This window comes from Habropoda laboriosa, unplaced genomic scaffold (assembly GCF_001263275.1).
Source record: "Habropoda laboriosa isolate 0110345459 unplaced genomic scaffold, ASM126327v1 scaffold23, whole genome shotgun sequence".
In the NCBI taxonomy this organism is placed as follows: domain Eukaryota; kingdom Metazoa; phylum Arthropoda; class Insecta; order Hymenoptera; family Apidae; genus Habropoda; species Habropoda laboriosa.
The window spans coordinates 2080259-2100977 of record NW_017100140.1 but is presented as its reverse complement, the minus strand read 5'-3'; the positions used below and the strand labels follow the sequence as shown (position 1 = coordinate 2100977).

The 20719-nt window shown below is 37.5% G+C and overlaps 2 protein-coding genes across 2 annotated transcripts in view; both read left to right on the top strand.

Moving 5' to 3' along the window:
- Nucleotides 1–27: 27 nt before the first annotated feature.
- LOC108580384 (lysyl oxidase homolog 2A) lies at nt 28–14036 on the top strand. Its single transcript, XM_017931868.1, has 8 exons — nt 28–479; nt 2663–2809; nt 5975–6265; nt 9229–9435; nt 10159–10456; nt 11908–12036; nt 12632–12755; nt 13853–14036. The coding sequence occupies exons 1-8, from the start codon at nt 263–265 to the stop codon at nt 13973–13975; spliced, it is 1536 nt and encodes a 511-aa protein (XP_017787357.1). The 5' UTR covers nt 28–262; the 3' UTR covers nt 13976–14036.
- Nucleotides 14037–20223: 6187 nt separating this feature from the next.
- The window catches only part of LOC108580197 (protein bride of sevenless), a 9935-nt gene continuing 9439 nt past the window's right edge, over nt 20224–20719 (top strand). Inside the window, exons 1-2 of the mRNA XM_017943904.1 lie at nt 20224–20350; nt 20431–20559. Of these exons, the coding sequence (XP_017799393.1) occupies nt 20224–20350; nt 20431–20559 (256 nt within the window). The remainder of the gene's footprint in view (nt 20351–20430; nt 20560–20719) is intronic.

The window sequence follows — 20719 nt, the reverse complement described above, 5'->3', positions numbered from 1 at the left end:
TCAAGCACGCATCAGTAGCCTGTGGTACGGTAAACGAAGTACACGTGTCGTGATTTTCACTGAAAACTCTCAGAAATCTTCTTGAGAAAATTTTCGTGAAAGGAAATCAGCTTTTTTTTTTGCGATTCTTTTTGGTAGTTGTTTTTTTCTTTTGCAGAGAAAGATGAGAAATTGTAGTTTTTGTATGTTAGAGGAGTGATATTTATAGGTGAATCGTTGTTATTGTTAATGTGAGTTGATGTTTGATTTGGAATTTTGAAGAATGACGAGATTAAGGATGAATTATTGGATGGTTACGGTGATTGGTTTAACGATGGTAATGGTGGTACTGGTGGAGTGTGCGGGAAACAATGGTACCTGGGACAAGGTACGGGAGAAGAAGGCGCGGATAGTGAAGAAACTGAAGAAGGACTTGAGGAAGCTGAAGAAAGAGGAGGGCGCGGTGAAGCTTGTGGGCGGTGAGAACGGAGCGCACGAAGGTGAAGTGTAATATTTTAAATGTTTGCAAATTTTTGTGTCGGAGGATTTGAAATTTTGAGAATTTTTAAGTTTACAAATTTAGAAATTCGGAAATTTGAAAGTTTGAAAATTTGCAAATTTGGAAGTTTGAAAGTTTGAAAATTCGAAAGATTGAAAATTTCAAAGATTGAAGATTCCAAAGATTGAAAATTCGAAAGATAGAAAATTCGAAAGATTGAAAATTCAAAAGATTGAAAATTTCAGACTGAAAATTTCAAAGATTGAAGATTCCAAAGATTGAAAATTCAAAAGATAGAAAATTCGAAAGATAGAAAATTCGAAAGATTGAAAATTCAAAAGATTGAAAATTTCAGACTGAAAATTTCAAAGATTGAAGATTCCAAAGATTGAAAATTCAAAAGATAGAAAATTCGAAAGATAGAAAATTCGAAAGATTGAAAATTCAAAAGATTGAAAATTTCAGACTGAAAATTTCAAAGATTGAAGATTCCAAAGATTGAAAATTCAAAAGATAGAAAATTCGAAAGATAGAAAATTCGAAAGATTGAAAATTCAAAAGATTGAAAATTTCAGACTGAAAATTTCAAAGATTGAAGATTCCAAAGATTGAAAATTCAAAAGATAGAAAATTCGAAAGATAGAAAATTCGAAAGATTGAAAATTCAAAAGATTGAAAATTTCAGACTGAAAATTTCAAAGATTGAAGATTCCAAAGATTGAAAATTCAAAAGATAGAAAATTCGAAAGATAGAAAATTCGAAAGATTGAAAATTCGAAGATTTGAAAGTTTGAAACATTGGAAACGTTAACTTTGAAAATTTGAAACTTTGAAAATTCAAAATATTGAAAATTCCAAAGTTCGAAAGCTTAAAACTTTGAAAATGAAAATACTCGAACATCAGCAAACTCGAAAACTACAAAAAATTCCTATTCAAACGAGTGGACGCTTGCTATAAGTCATCTACATACGTATCACGATTAAAATAAAAGCTTGCTCGCTTACCAGCGAACGAATTGACATAAATGCTCCGCGTAAAAACGAGTTCTTACGTGAAACGTCGCGGTTTTATCAAGCGAGTTCCTCGTGTCTGTGTTGTGCAATGACGATTAAAAAGGGGTCAACTCGAGGATGATTTATGTCAACGACTGTGTCATCGTAGTAAACGTCACGTAGGCACAGTACCGCGAGCCACGAGATGGGATGGCCACCGTCAAATTGGACCATAAAACAGGATAGAATCCGTTCCCAGACGTTCGCATGTCAATTTTTATTGCCCTCCATTCGATATTACAGTCCGGTCCACCCTTTCTTCCTCTTGTTTCCTCCATTTCACTAGCATGTCCGATATTCTTTCTCCATTTCATGGGAAAACCCATTAATCTTTCTTCTTAATTCACATTTCTTTACTGAAACAACTCGCATAAACGTTTCGAGTCACTTTTTTTCTTTTTTTTATTTACAATCAAACTTTTACCAACTTTTCCTTCGGAAACTCTTTCAATTTTCACGTTAACTACCTAACTTTGCAATTACTAGAAAACTACTGAATCACAAAAATTATCGAAGTATAATCAAAAATTCTCTTAAAATATTCAAAATTAAAGGGAAATCCAAAGAACGCTCAAACTTCGCTCAAAATTTAGTACAAAAGAAAACGAAATTTAGTATAAAAAAGTGCCCTCATTCTCAATATTTCCTGAAATCAGAGAAAACTAAATTACGAAATGAAAATTAATCGAAAAATCTTCCAAACAACGTTCGATCTTCACTCAAAATTTAGCATAGACAAAAGGAAAAGAAATTTAGTCGAAAAGAGTACCCTCACTCTCAATATTACCTGAAACCAGAGAAAACTAAATCCCAAAATGAGAATTAATCGAAAAATCCTCCAAACAAATGCTCCAACTCGAAGAAACGTCAAAGATTCGTTCGAAACAAGAAAAAATCTCGACGATCGTAAAATGCTCGACGCGTGACATGGTCGAGGAGAACGAAAAGAGCAAAAAAAAGCGAGGAAGAAAAATGGGTGCAGAGGGCAAGTTAAGAGTGACGAAAGATCAACGGGTTAACCGGTCAATTTCCACGGTATACCCGATGACCTCTGTTCGGCATTAGGCACGCGGCCCGGCCGCCATCCGGAAAACGGCGCGTGTAACGCTGATAATTCGATTGATTACGCAGGAAACGTGGAAATACTTCACGACGGGAAATGGGGCAGCGTGTGCGACGACGAATGGGATTACTTGGAGGCCAACGTGGTTTGCAGGCAATTAGGCTTCGACGGTGCAATTAAACCAACGACGAACAGCTACTTTGGCCAGGCCAGAAGTGAGATAATATTCCCTCTCTCTTTCTCTCTTTATTCTAGTCAATATTTCCTCTCTCTGTACCCACGTGAACGCGAAATAAATAGGATCGTTTCCGTGGCCGAGGAGCAAACTGGATTACCAGCAATTATTTCGAGTCTGACGGAAAATGGCGGAGGAAGAGAGGAGAAAGGTTGTATCGGTTAAACGTAGTGTTAGGTGTACCAATATGTAACACGCTGTTACCTTGTTCTTAATTACTTGGAAATTTCGAAAATTCATTTATGTTTTCAGAGACGATTTTTTTAAAGTTGCAAAAAAATACCTAATTTTTGTATGTAATTGTAGCTTAAATTCACAGAGATTAAATTGTTTTTCTTGCTAATTACTTGGAAATTTGGAAAATCGCTTTATCTCTTCAGGGACAATTTTCTTAAATTTGGAAATTCCATTTATCTCTTCGGGGACGATTTTTTTAAAGCTGGAAAGAATTACCTAATTTTTGTATGTAACTGTAGCTTAAATTGACAGCGATTAAACTGTTTTTCTTGGAAATTTGGAAAATCGCTTTATCTCTTCAGGGACAATTTTCTTAAATTTGGAAATTCCATTTATCTCTTCGGGAACGATTCTCTTAAAGTTGGAAAAAATTACCTAATTTTTGTATGTAACTGTAGCTTAAATTGACAGCGATTAAACTGTTTTTCTTGGAAATTTGGAAAATCGCTTTATCTCTTCAGGGACAATTTTCTTAAATTTGGAAATTCCATTTATCTCTTCGGGGACGATTTTTTTAAAGCTGAAAAGAATTACCTAATTTTTGTATGTAACTGTAGCATAAATTGACAGCGATTAAACTGTTTTTCTTGGAAATTTGGAAAATCGCTTTATCTCTTCAGGGACAATTTTCTTAAATTTGGAAATTCCATTTATCTCTTCAGAGACGATTTTTTTAAAGCTGGAAAGAATTCCTAATTTTTGTATGTAACTGTAGCTTAAATTGACAGCGATTAAACTGTTTTTCTTGGAAATTTGGAAAATCCATTTACGCCTTCAGAGACAATTTTTTTAAAGTTGGAAAAAATTATCTATCCTTTTATGTAACTCTGTTTTAAATTGATAGCAGTTAAATTGTTTTTCTTGGTAGGAAATTGTGTAATGAACAATTATTCACTACAGTTTCATACTTTTTTTGTTAACCTCTTAAATGTCGATTTTTTTAAATTTAGAAAAGATGATTCAACTTTTTATGGAGTCACATTTCATTCATTTTAAATGTACAATAATTAAACTGTATTTCTTGTAATGAATATAGTTATTCGCTATATTTTCACGTGTTTTCTATCGCAAATATGGAAATTTATTTGGTTGATAAGAAAGAAAAATGAATAAATGAAAAGAAATTCTATATCTGATAGAAAATGTGCGATTATATTTATTCGACTAATTTGTTTCGCGTTTTCGTGGGAAAATTATGATCCTCCGTGGTTCCAGCGAACACGTTCGTTCTTTTTCCTTTTTAAGTTTGTAACTGGTACACGTTTATGTTTCTTTCACCGTGTTTCGAGATTCTATCGGAGGATTTAGAATAGCACTATTCAAAGGGTTAATTGGAGGGATTGGAAGTTCTTTTGTTACGCTCCTACGAGGTTTATTATGGGAGTTTTTATTAGAGAGGAAAAGAGGTGAAATGATCCGATAATCGATAGAGCCAGTCCAAAGCGAGTGCACTCGTATGTCGGACTAGATAAGGCGTATCTTCCACCTGTTCCTTTTAATCGGGGTCGAATTCAGCCCCATTCGATACCGGTAATTGCTCTCAGATGCAACAATTCTTTACTAGAATCCCTCCAATGAAATTCCGTTCGATACGAAATCGAGAATTTCAACGATCATCCTTACAAAAATATTATCCAAAATTTCGAAATCTAGAATTCGTAACAAACAGCAGAGTTACGACGATAATTATGAAAATCACCTAAGTGAAAATACTGAATTTGTCGGTTATTTTGCGTTGCATCGATTTACGTTGCAATAATTAGGAAGAATTTTCGCGATGTAAGTGGAAATTTGAGGAAGACAGTGAAAATATCGAAATATGAAAAATATCAAAGTCGTGAATACGCAAATTTTCACTTTTCGAGTGAAAAAGTGGTTCAAACGTGACTAAACTAGGATAAAAAAGATTGTTTTATAATTAAATATAATACTGGGTTGATACAGTTTCAATTTAGCATAAGAAAGTTAAATTAGAGTTGAATTAGGGTTGTCTTTAATTTTTTTATCAAAGAGAAAATTATTCTAATTAAATATAAATTTGTAACAAAGACTGATATTCGCTCTTCGTCTCGATAATCTAATTACAGTTTACATTAAGCTCTAAACTTCCCTAATTCTTCGAATTTCACTTTTACTCTATTAGCCTAAAGGTATCGACTTAGGCAATTTTCATAATCACCGCCGCAATTACCCCTACGATTCCACATTCCACGTCCCTTAATACATTTCCTCTAATCCTCGATGGAGAAGACCTTCCAACATTCACGCGAACTATTCCATATAAAAAAAAAGACATTCCCTCCCCATCAATTCAGTTTCTGACCCCTCAACTCCACTCTTCTCTCTCTCTCTCTCTTTCTTCATTTTTCTCTCTGTCTCTCCTCTGTCTATCTTTCTCCTTCTCTCCCTGTCTCTCCCCTTCTTTTTCTGTCGCTCCTTCTCTCCCTGTCTCTCCCCTTCTCTCCATTTCTCTCGTCATTTCATTCTCCCCCTTTCTCTCTCTCTCTCTCCATTTTTCTCTCTGTCTCTCCTTCTCTCCCTCTGTCTCCCCTTCTCTCTCCATTTCTTTTTCTCTCTCTCTCCATTTCTCTCTCTCCCTTTCTCCCCATTTCTCTCGCCATTTCACTCTCTCTCCCTTTCTCTCTCTCTCTCTCTCCATTTCTCCTCTCTCAGCGGAAACGGCGCTTCGTTTCGAAGCATTCATCACGCTGCAGAGCAGAAGAAGAAGAAAAAAGAGAGAGAAAAAGGGAGAGAGCAGCTTTCATCCTCGAACGGGAGTACAGTGGTTTTTCCATTCGGTTGGACCGCAAAAGGATTCACGAGAGGGAAGAAGCGAAGAGAGTGTGAAAAGGCGGGGCTGGAGGGAACTGGGGTTAAAAAGTCGGGGGGGAAAAATGTAACGTTCCAGGAAGATATTGGATGGACAACGTGTACTGCGACGGGAGCGAGGAGGAGATCTCTAAATGTCGGTTCGACGGATGGGGAGCATCTGACTGCGAGGGTAGCGAAGCAGCCGGTGCAATTTGCGCCCGTGATCAACAGGACGAGGAGGAGAGCGGGGCGATAAGACGGGCGAAGCCGAAAAGGAAGCCTGAGAAGCGGAGAATCAAGGATATCCATCAGCAGGGAGTGGCGATAAGGCTGGTCGGTGGACGTGTTCACACCGAGGGCAGGATCGAGGTGAAACTGGGAACTTCAGGTATTTAACCCTTCCACTTTTATCACGTTAACGTCGGATGACGCACATATGCGTATATTCAAATTTTCGACTTGAGTAGGGAGGGCAGACTGGGGCTAAAAGTTACAATTTTAAAATCACCGAGAAATAACGTAGTTACTTTCTTCGCTGTTAACTAATCTATTGTTAAATTTATCGCACTTTAACCCTTTGCACTCCGTACAATTTTTAACATGACCTACCAGAAACTCTGGATCATTCTTCCTATGGGCTACCAGCTACTCCGAGACCATTTACAATGGCGCGAGTGCGCCTCTGTGGAAGATACTTTGTAGGCGGTCAATTTTTTTTAAAAATATATCTTACAATGCAGCAGTGACAATGGAGCTGTTAGTTCCACTTACAATGTCGCCACGGCGGCGACAACGGAGTGCAAAGGGTTAAGATTACTTACGGATGACGCGAAAATACGTCATTTTTGACTGGAATACGGATGACGCGAAGATACGTCGTTTTCGACTGGAATACGAATGACGCGAAGATACGTCATTTTCGACTGGAATACGGATGACGCGTAACTTAAAGTTCATGCAATTCTTGTTAAGTTACTGTTGGGGAATCTAGGGAACGTGACATGTGACAGGCCAAAGAGTGGTTAACTCCATTTTTTCAATTTTAAACAATTTTTGTTTTCACTCAGATTTTTGACTTGAGTACGGATGACACGAAAATACGTTATTGAGATTATCAAAAATCTGTCTGAAAATAAATTTATAAAACGCTATAGATGGTTCAGTTTTTCCTCAGAAATGACATAACAGATGTTTCACGAATTAAAAAACAACTGTATACGATTTACGAAAAATATTAATTAGTGAAAAAGTTATAGTAGGGTTTTCCAACGTAACGCGAGCGGAAGAAAAGATGCAAAATCGAGGCGTTTGATGGAAAAAGGGTAGGCACGCTAAAATGCCATTTGAAGAAAATCGATTTCAAAGATTTCATTATACTAGTGTTTAATAGAAAGTAACGCAATCGAACGTAAAAGGGAAGTATGGCAGAAAATAAAAAAAGAAGGTGTTTAACCCTTAAAAGCTGTCGTTGAAGGAAATCACGTTGATTCTGTCGTGCATGAAATTTCACAATAGTATACTTTTTTTTATATTATAACAGATATCAAAAAAGTGAAACAAATGCAACTGAACGTTTTATCATTTTTGAACGATACAAGATGAAAAGTAGAGAAATTGCTGTTTGCAGCGGTTGCAAATAAACTTGCTGCACACCGTGCATTTAACCCCATTTTCTTATTCTCTTTTCTCGGGAGAAGCTGGTATCTAGCTGAATAGAAACGTGTATCGACGTAAAAACGCGGAAAAAATGGGGATCTCCGGCGGTTCTACGATACTTTCGCAAGAATACAAAGAGTTGTTAAAGGAAATGTAGAAACGGGTTAACAATTACACGCGAATATCTGTCAACGTATGCAAATTTATGAATTTTCTCTGCACTTTTGTTTAACCCTAGAGCGGTCTTAGAGCGGAGATATTTTTAGTCATTTTTGCAGTTATCAAGTTTACGTTCCTTGACATTATTTTAAACCTTTATTGTCTAGGTTCATATGTCGCGTTGGAAAGAAATATGATTACACGTAAGGTCTTAGGTCCTTTTCCACCCAAAAGTCTTAACACTTTACCGACCGGTAGCCTATTAATCGGCTTTTTACCGCCAACGCTTACCGACCGGTAGCCTATTAATCGCTTTTCTGCCGCCGTCGCTTACCGACCGAGGGCCTATTAATCGGTCCAAGTTTGATTTAACATTTCTACAGGTATAAGAAAAAGCGCATATATTCCCGCTCGATAGTCTACATAGAGTCTAAACAGAGTCGGTGTCAATGTATCTGTGGCCGAGTGAGCGGTCGGAAATGCATAGGATGTTCAACCGCTATCGGTCGGTAAAGTGTTAAGTGTACAGTCAAAACAAAGAACGCACTAGGGTTAACGAAGTTAGTTTCACACTTTGGCTTGAATTATGCGGTCCGGATGTTCGATCGTACAGCAGAGTAATATTGTATTTGGAAGTTGTAGTTTGAAGTACTTTTGACGAAGAGAGTTTCACACTGCTTCGTTGCGATTGAAATTTTGTTCAACTGGTAATCGTACTGTTATGCCGCGGCAAAGAGAGGAGTCTCGAAGAACGTTTCTTCGTGTGTAAAAGTAGTTTTATTAATATAATACAGGAATCACGTACAGAGGACGTTTTCACTATGACGTGTGCGGGACGAGGTGAAACCAACTACATATTGCCTAAAATGTGTGGGGACGCTGTCCTTTATCCCTCCGCTTTTCCTGGAGTTTGTACCCTTATGAGTAAGCCGTTCGAGCTTCGAACGGCCACAGGATCCTCCTGGTGCGTCAGGATAGTGACTAATTCTAAGCGGTGTCGCTATCCTAACAGTACGTCGAATTATATTCGTCGGGATTTTCAGAAGAAAACACAAAAAAACTCTATTAAATACGCAACGTTTCTTTCATTTTTACTAAATATCATCGAACATATGATTCATTCTTTAATAACCATTGCCTCCTTAATAATTCCTATCTGTCGTAAATAAATAATGAACTTAAAGTCGTTTCCATAATTCATAAACGCCATTCATCATTCACAGCCAACGAAAAAAAGGAATTGTTCCTCAATCAGTACTACTTCCACTACCCTATAGACAATATTGTCCACCAAAGAAATTCGTATCTCCACGTTATTCACAGTAAAAAAATTGTTCTCCAATAATTTCCATTTCCACCATCTATAAACAACCTTATCCACTATAAAACTTCATAAGTACCTCCACATCCTTCGCAACCAGAAAAAAAAAGACAATCGTCCTCCATTTCCCACTTCCTTCAACTTTTAGCCACAACACACCGGGAGAAAGGTGGTGAAACAGCAAGAAAATTCACATCTCCGTGATTTCGTTTCAGATTGGGGTGTTGTCTGCGGCGATGGTTGGTCCCTGTTCGAGGCAGCGGTGGTTTGCAGGCAACTGGGTCTTGGTCACGCCTCCGACGCCATCCAGACGAACTTTTTCGGCGGCTTGAAGGTACCAATGGCCATCAGCGGTGTGCAGTGTCACGGAGACGAGAACAGTCTGATCGAATGTCTACACGACAAGCTTCTTGACTGTCCAGGTAGGTGAGAGAACGAGTCGTCCGCCACTCGACCAGGTTTCGTCTGATGAGAAATGCGGCTGGATAGAGGACCAGTCGGATTCCTCGTGTCGTTGGAAAGAAAAAGGAACGTCGATTGGGGCTCTGGGAAGGAAGTTTTGCGAATAGACGGTGGATAATTTTATTAGACGGAATGAAGATATCACTTTTAAAAAAATTCTTACGCTCTTTGGAGATGATTGGTTTCAAGTTAGAAAGAAATTGTGGGCTATCGTTCATTTTTAAGAGTGTGGACTGTCTGAGAACTAAATTCTGAATGAACAATGCACCAAGAAGCAAAAAAATTAACAATGCAAAGTTGAAATAAGACAAGTAAACAAAAAATATTTCATTCGTGCTTAATAAAATAAGAAAAAAATTAGAAAAGGTTTCATTTATTCTGAGAATTTCTTCTGACGTTAAAAAATTAATAACGCAAGGTTGAAACAGGAAAAATAGAAAAATAATTCATTCGTGCTTAATAAAATAAGAAAAGATTTCATTCGTTCTGAGAATTTCTATGCTTAAATTAAAAAATTAATAATGCAAGATTTTTCATTTTCATTCATTTCTATAATTTCTACCACCGATTCTGTAATTCATAGCGAGAGAAGTGTCTTCGAATAAGTGCAATTTTTCACCCAGACGATAAGTCTCCGAAAAGAATTTCACACCGGAGTACAACCTAATTAAACGTTTATTCAGGACCAGTGGAGAACGTTGCCAGCGTGGTGTGTCTTCGAGATATGGCAGACTTAGTCTTCGATCATATAGAGCTCATGAGAACAGCACACTTAGAGGACAGACAATTGTATTGGCTACAGTGTGCTATGGAAGAGAATTGCGTCGCCTCGCAGGCTTACAAGATCCAAAAAGAAACGGAGAATTGGCACTTAGAGACCAGAAGATTGCTGCGATTCACTGCGAGGATTCTGAACGCTGGTACAGCGGACTTCCGACCCTCTGTACCGAAACACCTTTGGGAATGGCACATGTGCCATATGTGAGTGATAAATGCGCTTGATAAAATCTAACGTTTAATCGCTTTGTCGTGGAACCAAATCAAATTTATCTCGATCGACAAGTTCTGCACAAATGAAAAATAACAGAAACTGTTTAAGTTTCGTAGAATGAAATTTATTTGGCGGGAATTTTGAAATTAAATTTATTTGGCGGGAATTTTGAAATTAAATTTATTTGGCGGGAATTTTGAAATGAAATTTATTTGGCGGGAATTTTCAAACGAAATTCACTTTTCGAGAATAAGCTTGGGAAGATTTGAAGAAAAGTGTAAGAAGAAAACGGGGGGAAGAAAGTAATATCAGTCTGTGTCGTGTTTGGCAGAGGTAACTTCTTGCAACGTGGTCTCTAATTTTGATCTTCGACAGCTTAGCCAAACTGCTTGCTTGTTCCCCCTTCTTCGTAATACTCAACTTTGCTACTTTCGAAACGAAAGTTTGTCCCTGACGTCAATTCTATACCTTCTCAAATCCCCATTCAATCTTCGTACTTCTACCTTCCCTTCTTCGCGCTTGAAAACATTTCTCAAATAACAGAGACAGAGTTTAATTTCAATTATTTAGATGTTCGTTATAAGCGGAACACCCTGTAATCGAAACTCCTCTTAGCCATTTCGTTTTCTTGCTTTCTGTAGCAACGAAAATAATTTAAATGTTCAGTATAAGTGAGACACCCGGTGTATGCAAATACTCTCAATTAGGTTCCATTTTTTTTTTACTTTCAATGGCAATGGAAATAATTCAGATAATAATTAGAAATGGATCGTTCAGTATGCTAAAAAATATCAGTAACAATATGAACTCCTTTTGGCCATTTTTTTTCTTACTTTCGATAAATTAAATGTTCAACTTAAACGAGACACCCAGTATATAGCAATACCCAATAAGATTCCATTTATACCTTTACTCGACAAAATTCCATTTTTCTTTAAATTTCAATAGCAAGAAAAATAATTAAAATGCCCCTTACAAATGAGACACCCAGTATGCATCGATACTCGACAAAATTCCACTTATACCACTACTTGATAAAATTCCACTTCTATTTAATTTTAACAGCAGCAAAAATAATTAAAATGCTCCTTATAAACGAGACACCCAGTATGCATAGATGCTCCAAGAAAATTACTCGAAGAATATACTCGACAGGCAGTCGCACGGTACAAAATTACGAAATAACGTTCAGGTGAAAATTTTTTCGAGGGGAGGGGGAAAAAAAGCATAGAAAACAGTGATTCGATAGGAAAGTTAAGCACTTGGAAGCATCTCTAGTCCAAGCTAAAATCGATTCGAGGGCCTCGAGAGTGACGCCCACGAAGCTGATTCTAAGCGAGCAACCACTCGCCTTATCTGCGATCGCGAGCCCTTTCGAAACGTCGATCCAAGTGGCTCGTTCGCCGATCATTAATTCCGCATTACGCGTTGTTAACGACAGGCATTACCACTCGATGGAGGTGTTCGCCACTTTCGACGTGTTAGACCTGAACGGGACCCGTTTGGCGGAGGGGCACAAAGCGTCCTTTTGCCTCGAGGACAATCAATGCCTGCCAGGCGTGGAACCGAGGTAAACGCAATTAGCGGTGTCTCGTTAGACGAACCGTCCGCTATTTGTTTCCTGATATTACCAACGATACCGTGCACTTATGAAAATCACTTCTCCTTCTTTTTCTCTTCTTTTCAAGGAAGAAGTGTACGTTGTACAGCAAATATTAACCCTTTCGCGAGCAATAGGACGCATGTGTCTCGTTTGAGTACTCGAACAAAAATCGATCGATTATAAATGCAACGATTGATAGATAAATAGGAAATTCTTGAAAAAAGTAATTTGGTCGCGAAAGGGTTGAAGCTTCTATGAAACGCAGAGAGTAAAAGAAGAACAAAGGATGAAATAACGATGTCGATAAGAATGAATTAAAAGTAGTTTTGATCGAAGTTTGATTAATATTTCATTCTTCAAGTACCAGTGACAGTGATTTGTAATTAACGTTGCAGCGATATAACAGCACTTTACTTCGTTTCGTGTAGAATTGCAAATTTAATGAAAAACTTATTAAGGATCTCTTGAATTTTTATGTGTTTTTTTAAATAATTCTTCGGTACCTTGTAATGTACAGTTGTTTTCAAAATTGTCGAGTGACAGTGTAGGTGTATGATTTCAGGTACAAATGCGCCAATTACGGAGACCAAGGGATTTCCGTGAACTGTAGCGATATATACAAGCATAACATCGATTGCCAGTGGGTGGACATATCGGAGCTTCGACCTGGAGAGTACATTTTCAAGGTGCTTATAGAATAATTCGAATAAGTAAAATTAGTACAGAAAATTCTATCTTAACATTTTTCATCTGCACGTTAATTTCTACATATTACACACTGAGGATAATGAAAATGTGTATTCGTGATGTAATTCCATTTTCTCTCTCGTATTATCTACAGCTCGAAGCCACAGTCGAGAGTAAATTAGGTGTAATTAAGTATGGAAAGTGGCCTGAGTCGCGTATTTTTCGTTTCGAGATATTCACACATTTTTAGATATATTTTTCGCTGCCTGAAATACTGAATGATCGATGCTATGCAAAATTAGCGATAAATTCAATTCTTTCAGACACAAATCAGATCAAATCTGATTAAAGATTTTTCATTAAAAAGTGATATTTCAGATTCTTCATAAAACAAAATAAGATTTCAGACTTTTCATAAAAAGAAAGATTTCAGACTTTCAGACTTTTCATAAAAAATCAGATTTCAGACTTTTCATAAAAAGTCGGATTTCAGACTTTCAGACTTTTCATAAAAAGTCGGATTTCAGACTTTCAGACTTTTCATAAAAAGTCGGATTTCAGACTTTCAGATTTTTCATAAAAATTCGGATTTCAGATTCTGTATTTAAAAAAATCAGATTTCAGACTTCTTCCCTGAAACACTTTCACACTCACAAATAAACCGAAAATTGATCCACTCAGAATCGAAAATGATCCACTGTCTCATATTCCTCCAATTTCAATATCAAATCACACACTCGTCTCTCAAGTTTTCCTAAATAAAGCAAATTTAACAAACTCCAACTAACTTCGTAAAATAATTCACTTAGACTTCTAAGCGCCTCTCAATTATAACTTGGAAAGAACAATCCCTGTAAAACTCGACGGAACCAACGACAGAATCAATTACGTAACTAAATAAACTGAATATCAACGACGCGAACACATGGAGCGTGTTCGCGTTTTCACGCGAATCAAACAGCTTTGCATGGAGAATCTGGTCCATAAACGCGTACCGAAGAGTGTGTGTGAGAGAGAGAGAGAGAGAAGTCGGGCAATCGCGATACCATAGGAGGGAAGGAACGTTATTTGATCGAGCCGATATTTACGTTTTCAGGTCGCTGTGAATCCGGAGTTCAAAGTGGGCGAGATGTCGTTCGACAATAACGCGGCAATTTGCCGTCTCCTCTATACGGAATCGTTCGCCACGGTGCACAGTTGCATCATGGGCCGGCCTTGACACCGGCCATTACGATAATCGTCGCGTCATCATCGCGGAACAACGGAACAAACATGGCGATGATTACGATGTTACACACGTCGTAATTCTTCATTATTAAGATCATTGTAAACAATAAAGATAATTACAGTGTTGTTCGCGTGTACTGAGACATGTTGTTGAATGTGACGCAATAGCGAATAGTCGTTACAAAATTATTAACCATTCTATGTGAAATTATGAAATCTCGAGTGTAGTAACGTTCAGTGTACAGTCGGTGGAAGAAATATGGGGAGTTTGGTAAATTGCACTGTAACCAACATAGTGACTTCTTGTGAGAAAGAAAATGGGGAAAAATTGGATTTATATTTATAATCTATTACAAATTATAAATTAAATTGAACAAAAAATTGTTTGCCCACTCTTCAAGAAAAGTAACTTTCCACGTGAAATTACAGCAACACAGAGTTCACCGCAACGTTTAACCCAAATTTAACTCTAATTTTTCCGTTCGACTGTACATTCAAGGAGTTTGGGTCGAAAAAGACCCAAAAACTGCACCAGAGTTAACTAGACAATCTACTATATATTTAAATCGTCCAGTAATCACACAACGGGTGTCTCAATATTCACGAAGAACAATGCACGTCTTAATCACATCGGATCGATCTGATTGCCTTTTATTTATGTAGTCGTTTTCGAGGGAATGTGTGGTTGGAAGTGGACAGAGGGTTCTGAATTGTACGGAATGACGTTGTGGTAATGGTTGTTTGATCTGCATTCGCGAGAGGGAAATTGTGCGGAGAGTCGAGTACTTGGAACTTGAAAGTGCGCTTGTGCGTAGACTTGTAATAGCTCTGGATTAAATTGGTCGTTTCGAGGATGAATTGAGTTTTGAGGAGGTATTTGAACATTCAGAATTAATTGTACAGGCATTTTTCTTTTCAAGAAAATTCTTTTTCTTATAAAAAAAAAGTCTTACATTATCTACTATTTTTCTTGGGGCACAAATTTTTCACAATTTTGTAGAGACTTCATACTTATCCATAACCACAAAAAAAGATGAAAATTTTCTAACTACATTTAAGGATAAATATTTTAAAAAATTCTGTCATAGCAATAAAAAGTCAAAATTTCCTAAAAAGTAATAAAAAGCAAGAGTTTCATAGCTGTAATAAAAGATAAAAGTTGCACAGCTGTAACAGAATAAAAAACACCGCAGTTACACTGAAGAAAACAAAAATTCCACAACAGCGATGAAAAAATAAACGAAAAACCCCAAAAATTCCATCTTTACAGTAAAAATGAAGAATTTCAAAAAAGACCAAAACGACGTTTGACAAGAATTTCTTACAAAGTCAACGAACCACTGAATACAACGATTGAAACAAATAAAAAACAATCGATTTTACAAGAACATTACGTAAAACAGCAGAATGCAAGTGTATTCGCGAATTGGCGCCTAGATTGCGCAACCAGTCCAACAAATCGAAGTGTAAGCCAAGGCTCGACCTCCTCGTCGCTTCTGTTCTCCGTGCAGGGAGTCTCAAGTTTCGGAGTCTAGGACCGAATTTATAGATGACTGAACCTTGTATCCTCGTAGTTTGTTCTAGATTTTAAGCCACGACTACGCTAATAAACGAACAGTTCAACGAAGAATAGTCCCTCTTGTACTAATTCACTCAATGATGCCCCTTCGCAGACTCGATACTCTCTATCCTACTATATCAGAAACTCATCCTTTCTCTTCCTTCTCGAAGGAAAAAGAATCTGTCGAAAAAAATGTTTGCGACCGTAAGAAACAACTGAACTTTTTGTTAAAATTACAAATATTGAAAAATTGGCAAAGCAGAGTGCTTCGTGCGTGTAATCGAGCGTGTTGGTTTCAGTTCGTTCCGGAGAATTTGGACCGGTGAAATGGGAAAAAGAAGGTTCGGGTAAAAGTGACTCCAGGATAGCAGAAAGGTGTTGGAGCGTTTAAAGTAGGTCGTGTGGCTTTTTTTAGGCGTGGAGAACCTTGTGCAACGTCACCTTCGATTACGATTGCTCATAATCTGATAATTAGCGCCGGGCTAGACCCTGTCGTTTCACCTACTTTTTCTAGCACGGAAAACGGGACCTTGGCTGTCGATTAGGCTCGCCTGTTCGTCCGCGAATTTCACGCGGACACACACGCTGTTACCATTGTTCTCTTTTTTTTTTTTTTTTCGTGGCGAATGGAATTCGTCGTAAGGGTACATTTTGACACTTTTCTTTCATCCGTTCAAATATATATATTTTGATAGGAGAAAAAAATGTGGGAGATTTTGCAATGGAACATTTGTGGATGATGTAATATTAAGTTGTTAGTGTTACAGTGAAATAAATGGATCTTGGGGGTTTTTAGCAATTAGATAGAATTTTTTTTCTGAAATAGAATTGTGTTTCTGAAGACATGGGTATTTTGGATTTTTTCCTGCGAGGACTCTTGAGGACTTTGGACTACTTATCGGTGATAAGTATAGCGCAGTGGACTTATGTGGAGAGGAATAAGAAAAGGACGAGGTACAATACGAGAGGAAGTAGTTGAAAATGAAGGAAGACACATGGAGCATCTCTAGGAAAAGTGAAAACAAAATTTTGTGTCTTTTTTTTTTTAGAAAGGATTGACATTGATTAGTAGTCTGACAGTCTTTTTACGACAGCTGCTCTCGAGAGTGCTCTCAAATTGTGTGTCCAGTTCTCAGTCAGCACTCTCAGTACCGAGTGTACTGATAAATTTCACACTCGAGAGTAACTCTCGATAGTTTCACTCTCAAATGGACACTTACCACGAGTGTCCAACCTTTAAAATTATAAATCTATAATTGAACGATAAATTCGCATCGAAAGCGAGCAATATTTTAAATTCTATAGCGACGATATAACGGACTTACCAAAAAAGAAAAAAGAAAAATAGGAAACGTTGTGAAATGAGAAAGCGTCCATCGAAAATATTGATCTAAATTACGAAATTCGACATGAACAAAAGGAATAACTTAATAATATATATAAGTAACAAAACTTCCTTCATTCTTATCTATTTTTCACTACACACACTCGACACACAAAAAACATTACCAAAAATCCCACAGAAACGTTGAAAAAAGCTTCGCAATTTCTCGGGGCCGAATTTGCCCGCGGGGCAACGCGTTGCCCTCACGGGCAAATTCGGGCCCCGCGGGCAGCGCGTTGGTCACACCTGTTTTATACCCTATTTCTCCCCATCACCCTGTATAAAAGGACGTCGACACAGGTCTAAGGAACTGGGTTACCCCTCTCTGATCCGTTGTCGCTTTCGATCATCGACGAAGGGAGTCGTCTCTCCTCGCGAAGAAACAGGAGACCCCGGCTGTCAATTAGACCATACGTGTGCCGCTTAAATGGCTGCAGACCTCAACGTGACTGAACGTGTAATACGTTTAGAAGGGGGAGGGCCCGTAGTATGGCTTCCGTGGTGGTCACTGTCGTGTACGGTGCACGACGCCAGCTGCTCCCCGATGCGAGCACACCGGTCATGAAAGTTTCATAGCGCCGAAAAACTGCCAGTGCAACGCTACGTTCCACCTGGAAACTTTCTTCTGTCGCGTGTTGCTACCGTTTTGTGAAAGACTCGCGAGGACAACGGAGGAAGTTCGTAAGCTTTGAGAGATTCTATTTCGGTGTTTCGACGAGTGAACGATGAGGAGAGACACTTCGGAGTTGTGGAAGCTCGGTGAACCTGTGTTTTCAGGTGAATTTTTGGGGAGCAGCTGTGTTGAGTGCGGCTGAAGTGAGAAAATGTGGGAGATGTTGTGAGTGAAGGACTGGAAAGAAGAATGTTTGGAGTGTATTTCGTTCTGATTTTGTTGGTGAAGAGACTGAGTCACCGATGAAAAAGAAATTTTGAATGAATATTGGGGAAGACGCTAATTGTAAGTCGTTGATGGAGAAGAAATTTTGTGTGGATTGGAAGACAGTGGAAGAAGTACAAATGTTTTGGGGTGAATTTTGAGGAGTACATAGCTGTGACGAGTATAGTTGAACTCGGAGAAGCAAGGGAAATGTAGAAAATATTAATGTCCAAAGATTAGCGTGTTGTTCTAATTCTAGTCACCGATGAAGTATAAATTTTGAGAAGAAAGGGTACGAATAGGACGTGTTACTTTAATTCTAGTCGTCGATAGGTTTCTATGTATTGGAAAGATAACGAAGAGAATTGAAAAGTTCATAACTAGACCAAAAAGTATCTGTGATAGACTTCTGATAAGAGAAGCAATCGATAAGTTATTATCTTGATCTACTGCACAGTAAATTCAGCTTGCAAAAAGGGTAGAATTGAAAAATCTACGATTAAATCAAACTATGTACAGGGAGTATGTAGATAGAAGAGTACCTGTGACACAGAGGTTTTAACAAAAGATAATAATTTCAGATCAATTCTAAAGACCGAAAGAACAAAAGAGCAGCCGCTGGTGACAGAATCCTGATAACAGTTCCGATCAATGCTATTCTATTCTAATCCTAGTCACCGATTCATCTGCAAACTTCGGTAAATAAAAAAGGGTGAAAGTAATTCTGCGAACGATTCAGCTTCCAAATATGAAAAATATAGGGATATAATATAAATGCTGGAATACTGAGTAAATTTTAAGTGTTGACTAATTCAGAAGTATTGAATAAATTTTAAATAGTGACCAATTCAGAAATACTGAATAATTTTGAAAAACTGACCAATTTAGAAGTATTGAATAAATTGGAAATATTGACCAATTCAGAAATACTGAATAAATTGGAAATATTGACCAATTCAGAAATACTGAATAAATTGGAAATATTGACCAATTCAGAAATACTGAATAAATTGGAAATATTGATCAATTCAGAAATACTGAATAAATTTGAAATATTGACCAATTCAGAAATACTGAATAAATTGGAAATATTGACCAATTCAGAAATACTGAATAAATTGGAAATACTGACCAATTCAGAAATACTGAATAAATTGGAAATATTGATCAATTCAGAAATACTGAATAAATTGGAAATACTGATCAATTCAGAAATACTGAATAAATTTGAAATATTGACCAATTCAGAAATACTGAATAAATTTGAAATATTGACCAATTTAGAAATACTGAATAAATTTGAAATATTGACCAATTCAGAAATACTGAATAAATTGGAAATATTGACCAATTCAGAAATACTGAATAAATTTGAAATATTGACCAATTCAGAAATACTGAAAAAATTGGAAATACCAATTAACTCAGAAGTACTGAAAAAATCTGAAAGTACTGATTAACTCAGAAATACTAAAAAAATTGGAAATACCGATTAACTCAGAAGTACTGAAAAAATCTGAAAGTACTGTCCAACTCGGAAATACTGATTAAATTTGAAAGTCCTGTCTAATTCAGAAGTACTGAATAAATTTGAAATACCGAGTAACTAAAAAATACTGAATAAATTTCAAATACTGACCATCTCAGAAACGCCAAATTAATTTCAAACTCCAACAAACAGAAAAATTTCAAATTTCCCCAAAAATCCCCCAAAAAGGAGAAACCCAAACGAAACATCTGAAACAACCCAACCTAAACAAACTTCCAATCGGCAATGCTACACGAGCCCAACAAGTGCAGCAAGAAACGTGTTCAGCCTATCGTAATCCACCTCGAGGCCATCAGGCTAAAACAGAAGAAGTAGAAACGCTAAACGAAGTATCAAAGAATCAGGCTTACGTTGTTCCTATAGCGGATCGAGCCGTTAACCTGAAATGCTGACCACGATAATCGTAAAGAGACGGTCGGAGAGCGTGTTCCATGGCCACTGTTATCCGAATAGTGGCTCTTATCACGCGATTTGATAGATCCGATCACGGTCGAGGCTCGTCGCGTTAAGTAACAACCGCCTCTGCGTGCCTCGTCGCCATTTTACATGGTCATCCTCTTGCAAAGCCCTCTCGTCCACGAACAACTCTCGCGAGACATCGGGAAACGAAATTATGAGAGCAACACGAGACAATTTCTCTTCCTTTTTCCTTTCTTCGTTTTCATCGATCTAATCGACAATGTCGTTCGTTGAATCGAGTGAGAAAGACTTTCTACCTTGTCCTCTCTATGGGATATCGATTAAACAGGTTGGAATTATGGGAACGTGGATTATTTACCATCTTCCTCTAGCAAATGACAGTTTGTTCCAGTGAAAAAGAATTTCTTTTTTCTTTAATTTTTCATTTTTGATCGGTTCGGAGATCGAAGATGATCGTGTTTAAGGTTGCAGTTGTTCTCTGGGTGATTTTGAGGGTGGCTTTTGGGGCAGAGGAGCAGAGTGTTTGTACGAAGAATAGGAGTTTGTTTGAAGTTCCTGGTGAAGCTGTTTTAACTGGTGAGGATAATTTTGTTTCGATCTGGTAATCGGGGAGTGTTGGTTTTTTTGTGGTTTAATTGTTTTCGGGGGTTGTTTAGTGTTCTTGGATATTAATCATGGTCCTTATTGCAACGCTACGTCGAGTAGCGGGATGCAGGAGGTTTTTACTGCGTCCTACGTGGTGCACGCTTTGAACAAGTATGAGTTTGTTCCTGGACTTCCATTAGGTGAGTGAAAAAATTGCTTGAAGTTTGAAATAAATCAAAATTGACCTTACAATTTTTCTTTCGCGTATCATATTTTAGACTGATTAATTCGAAGATGAGAATTAACACTTTGCACTTCACTGGCGCCATAATTAATAAAAGAAACGAAGATAGATGGGTT

Coding starts and splice junctions, on each gene's coding strand:
- LOC108580384 (XM_017931868.1), top strand. CDS start 263: ATGACGAGATTAAGGATGAATTATTGGATGGTTACGGTGATTGGTTTA. Junction 2,810..5,974: donor CTACTTTGGCCAGGCCAGAA/GTGAGATAATAT, acceptor GTAACGTTCCAG/GAAGATATTGGATGGACAAC. Junction 12,756..13,852: donor CTGGAGAGTACATTTTCAAG/GTGCTTATAGAA, acceptor TTACGTTTTCAG/GTCGCTGTGAATCCGGAGTT.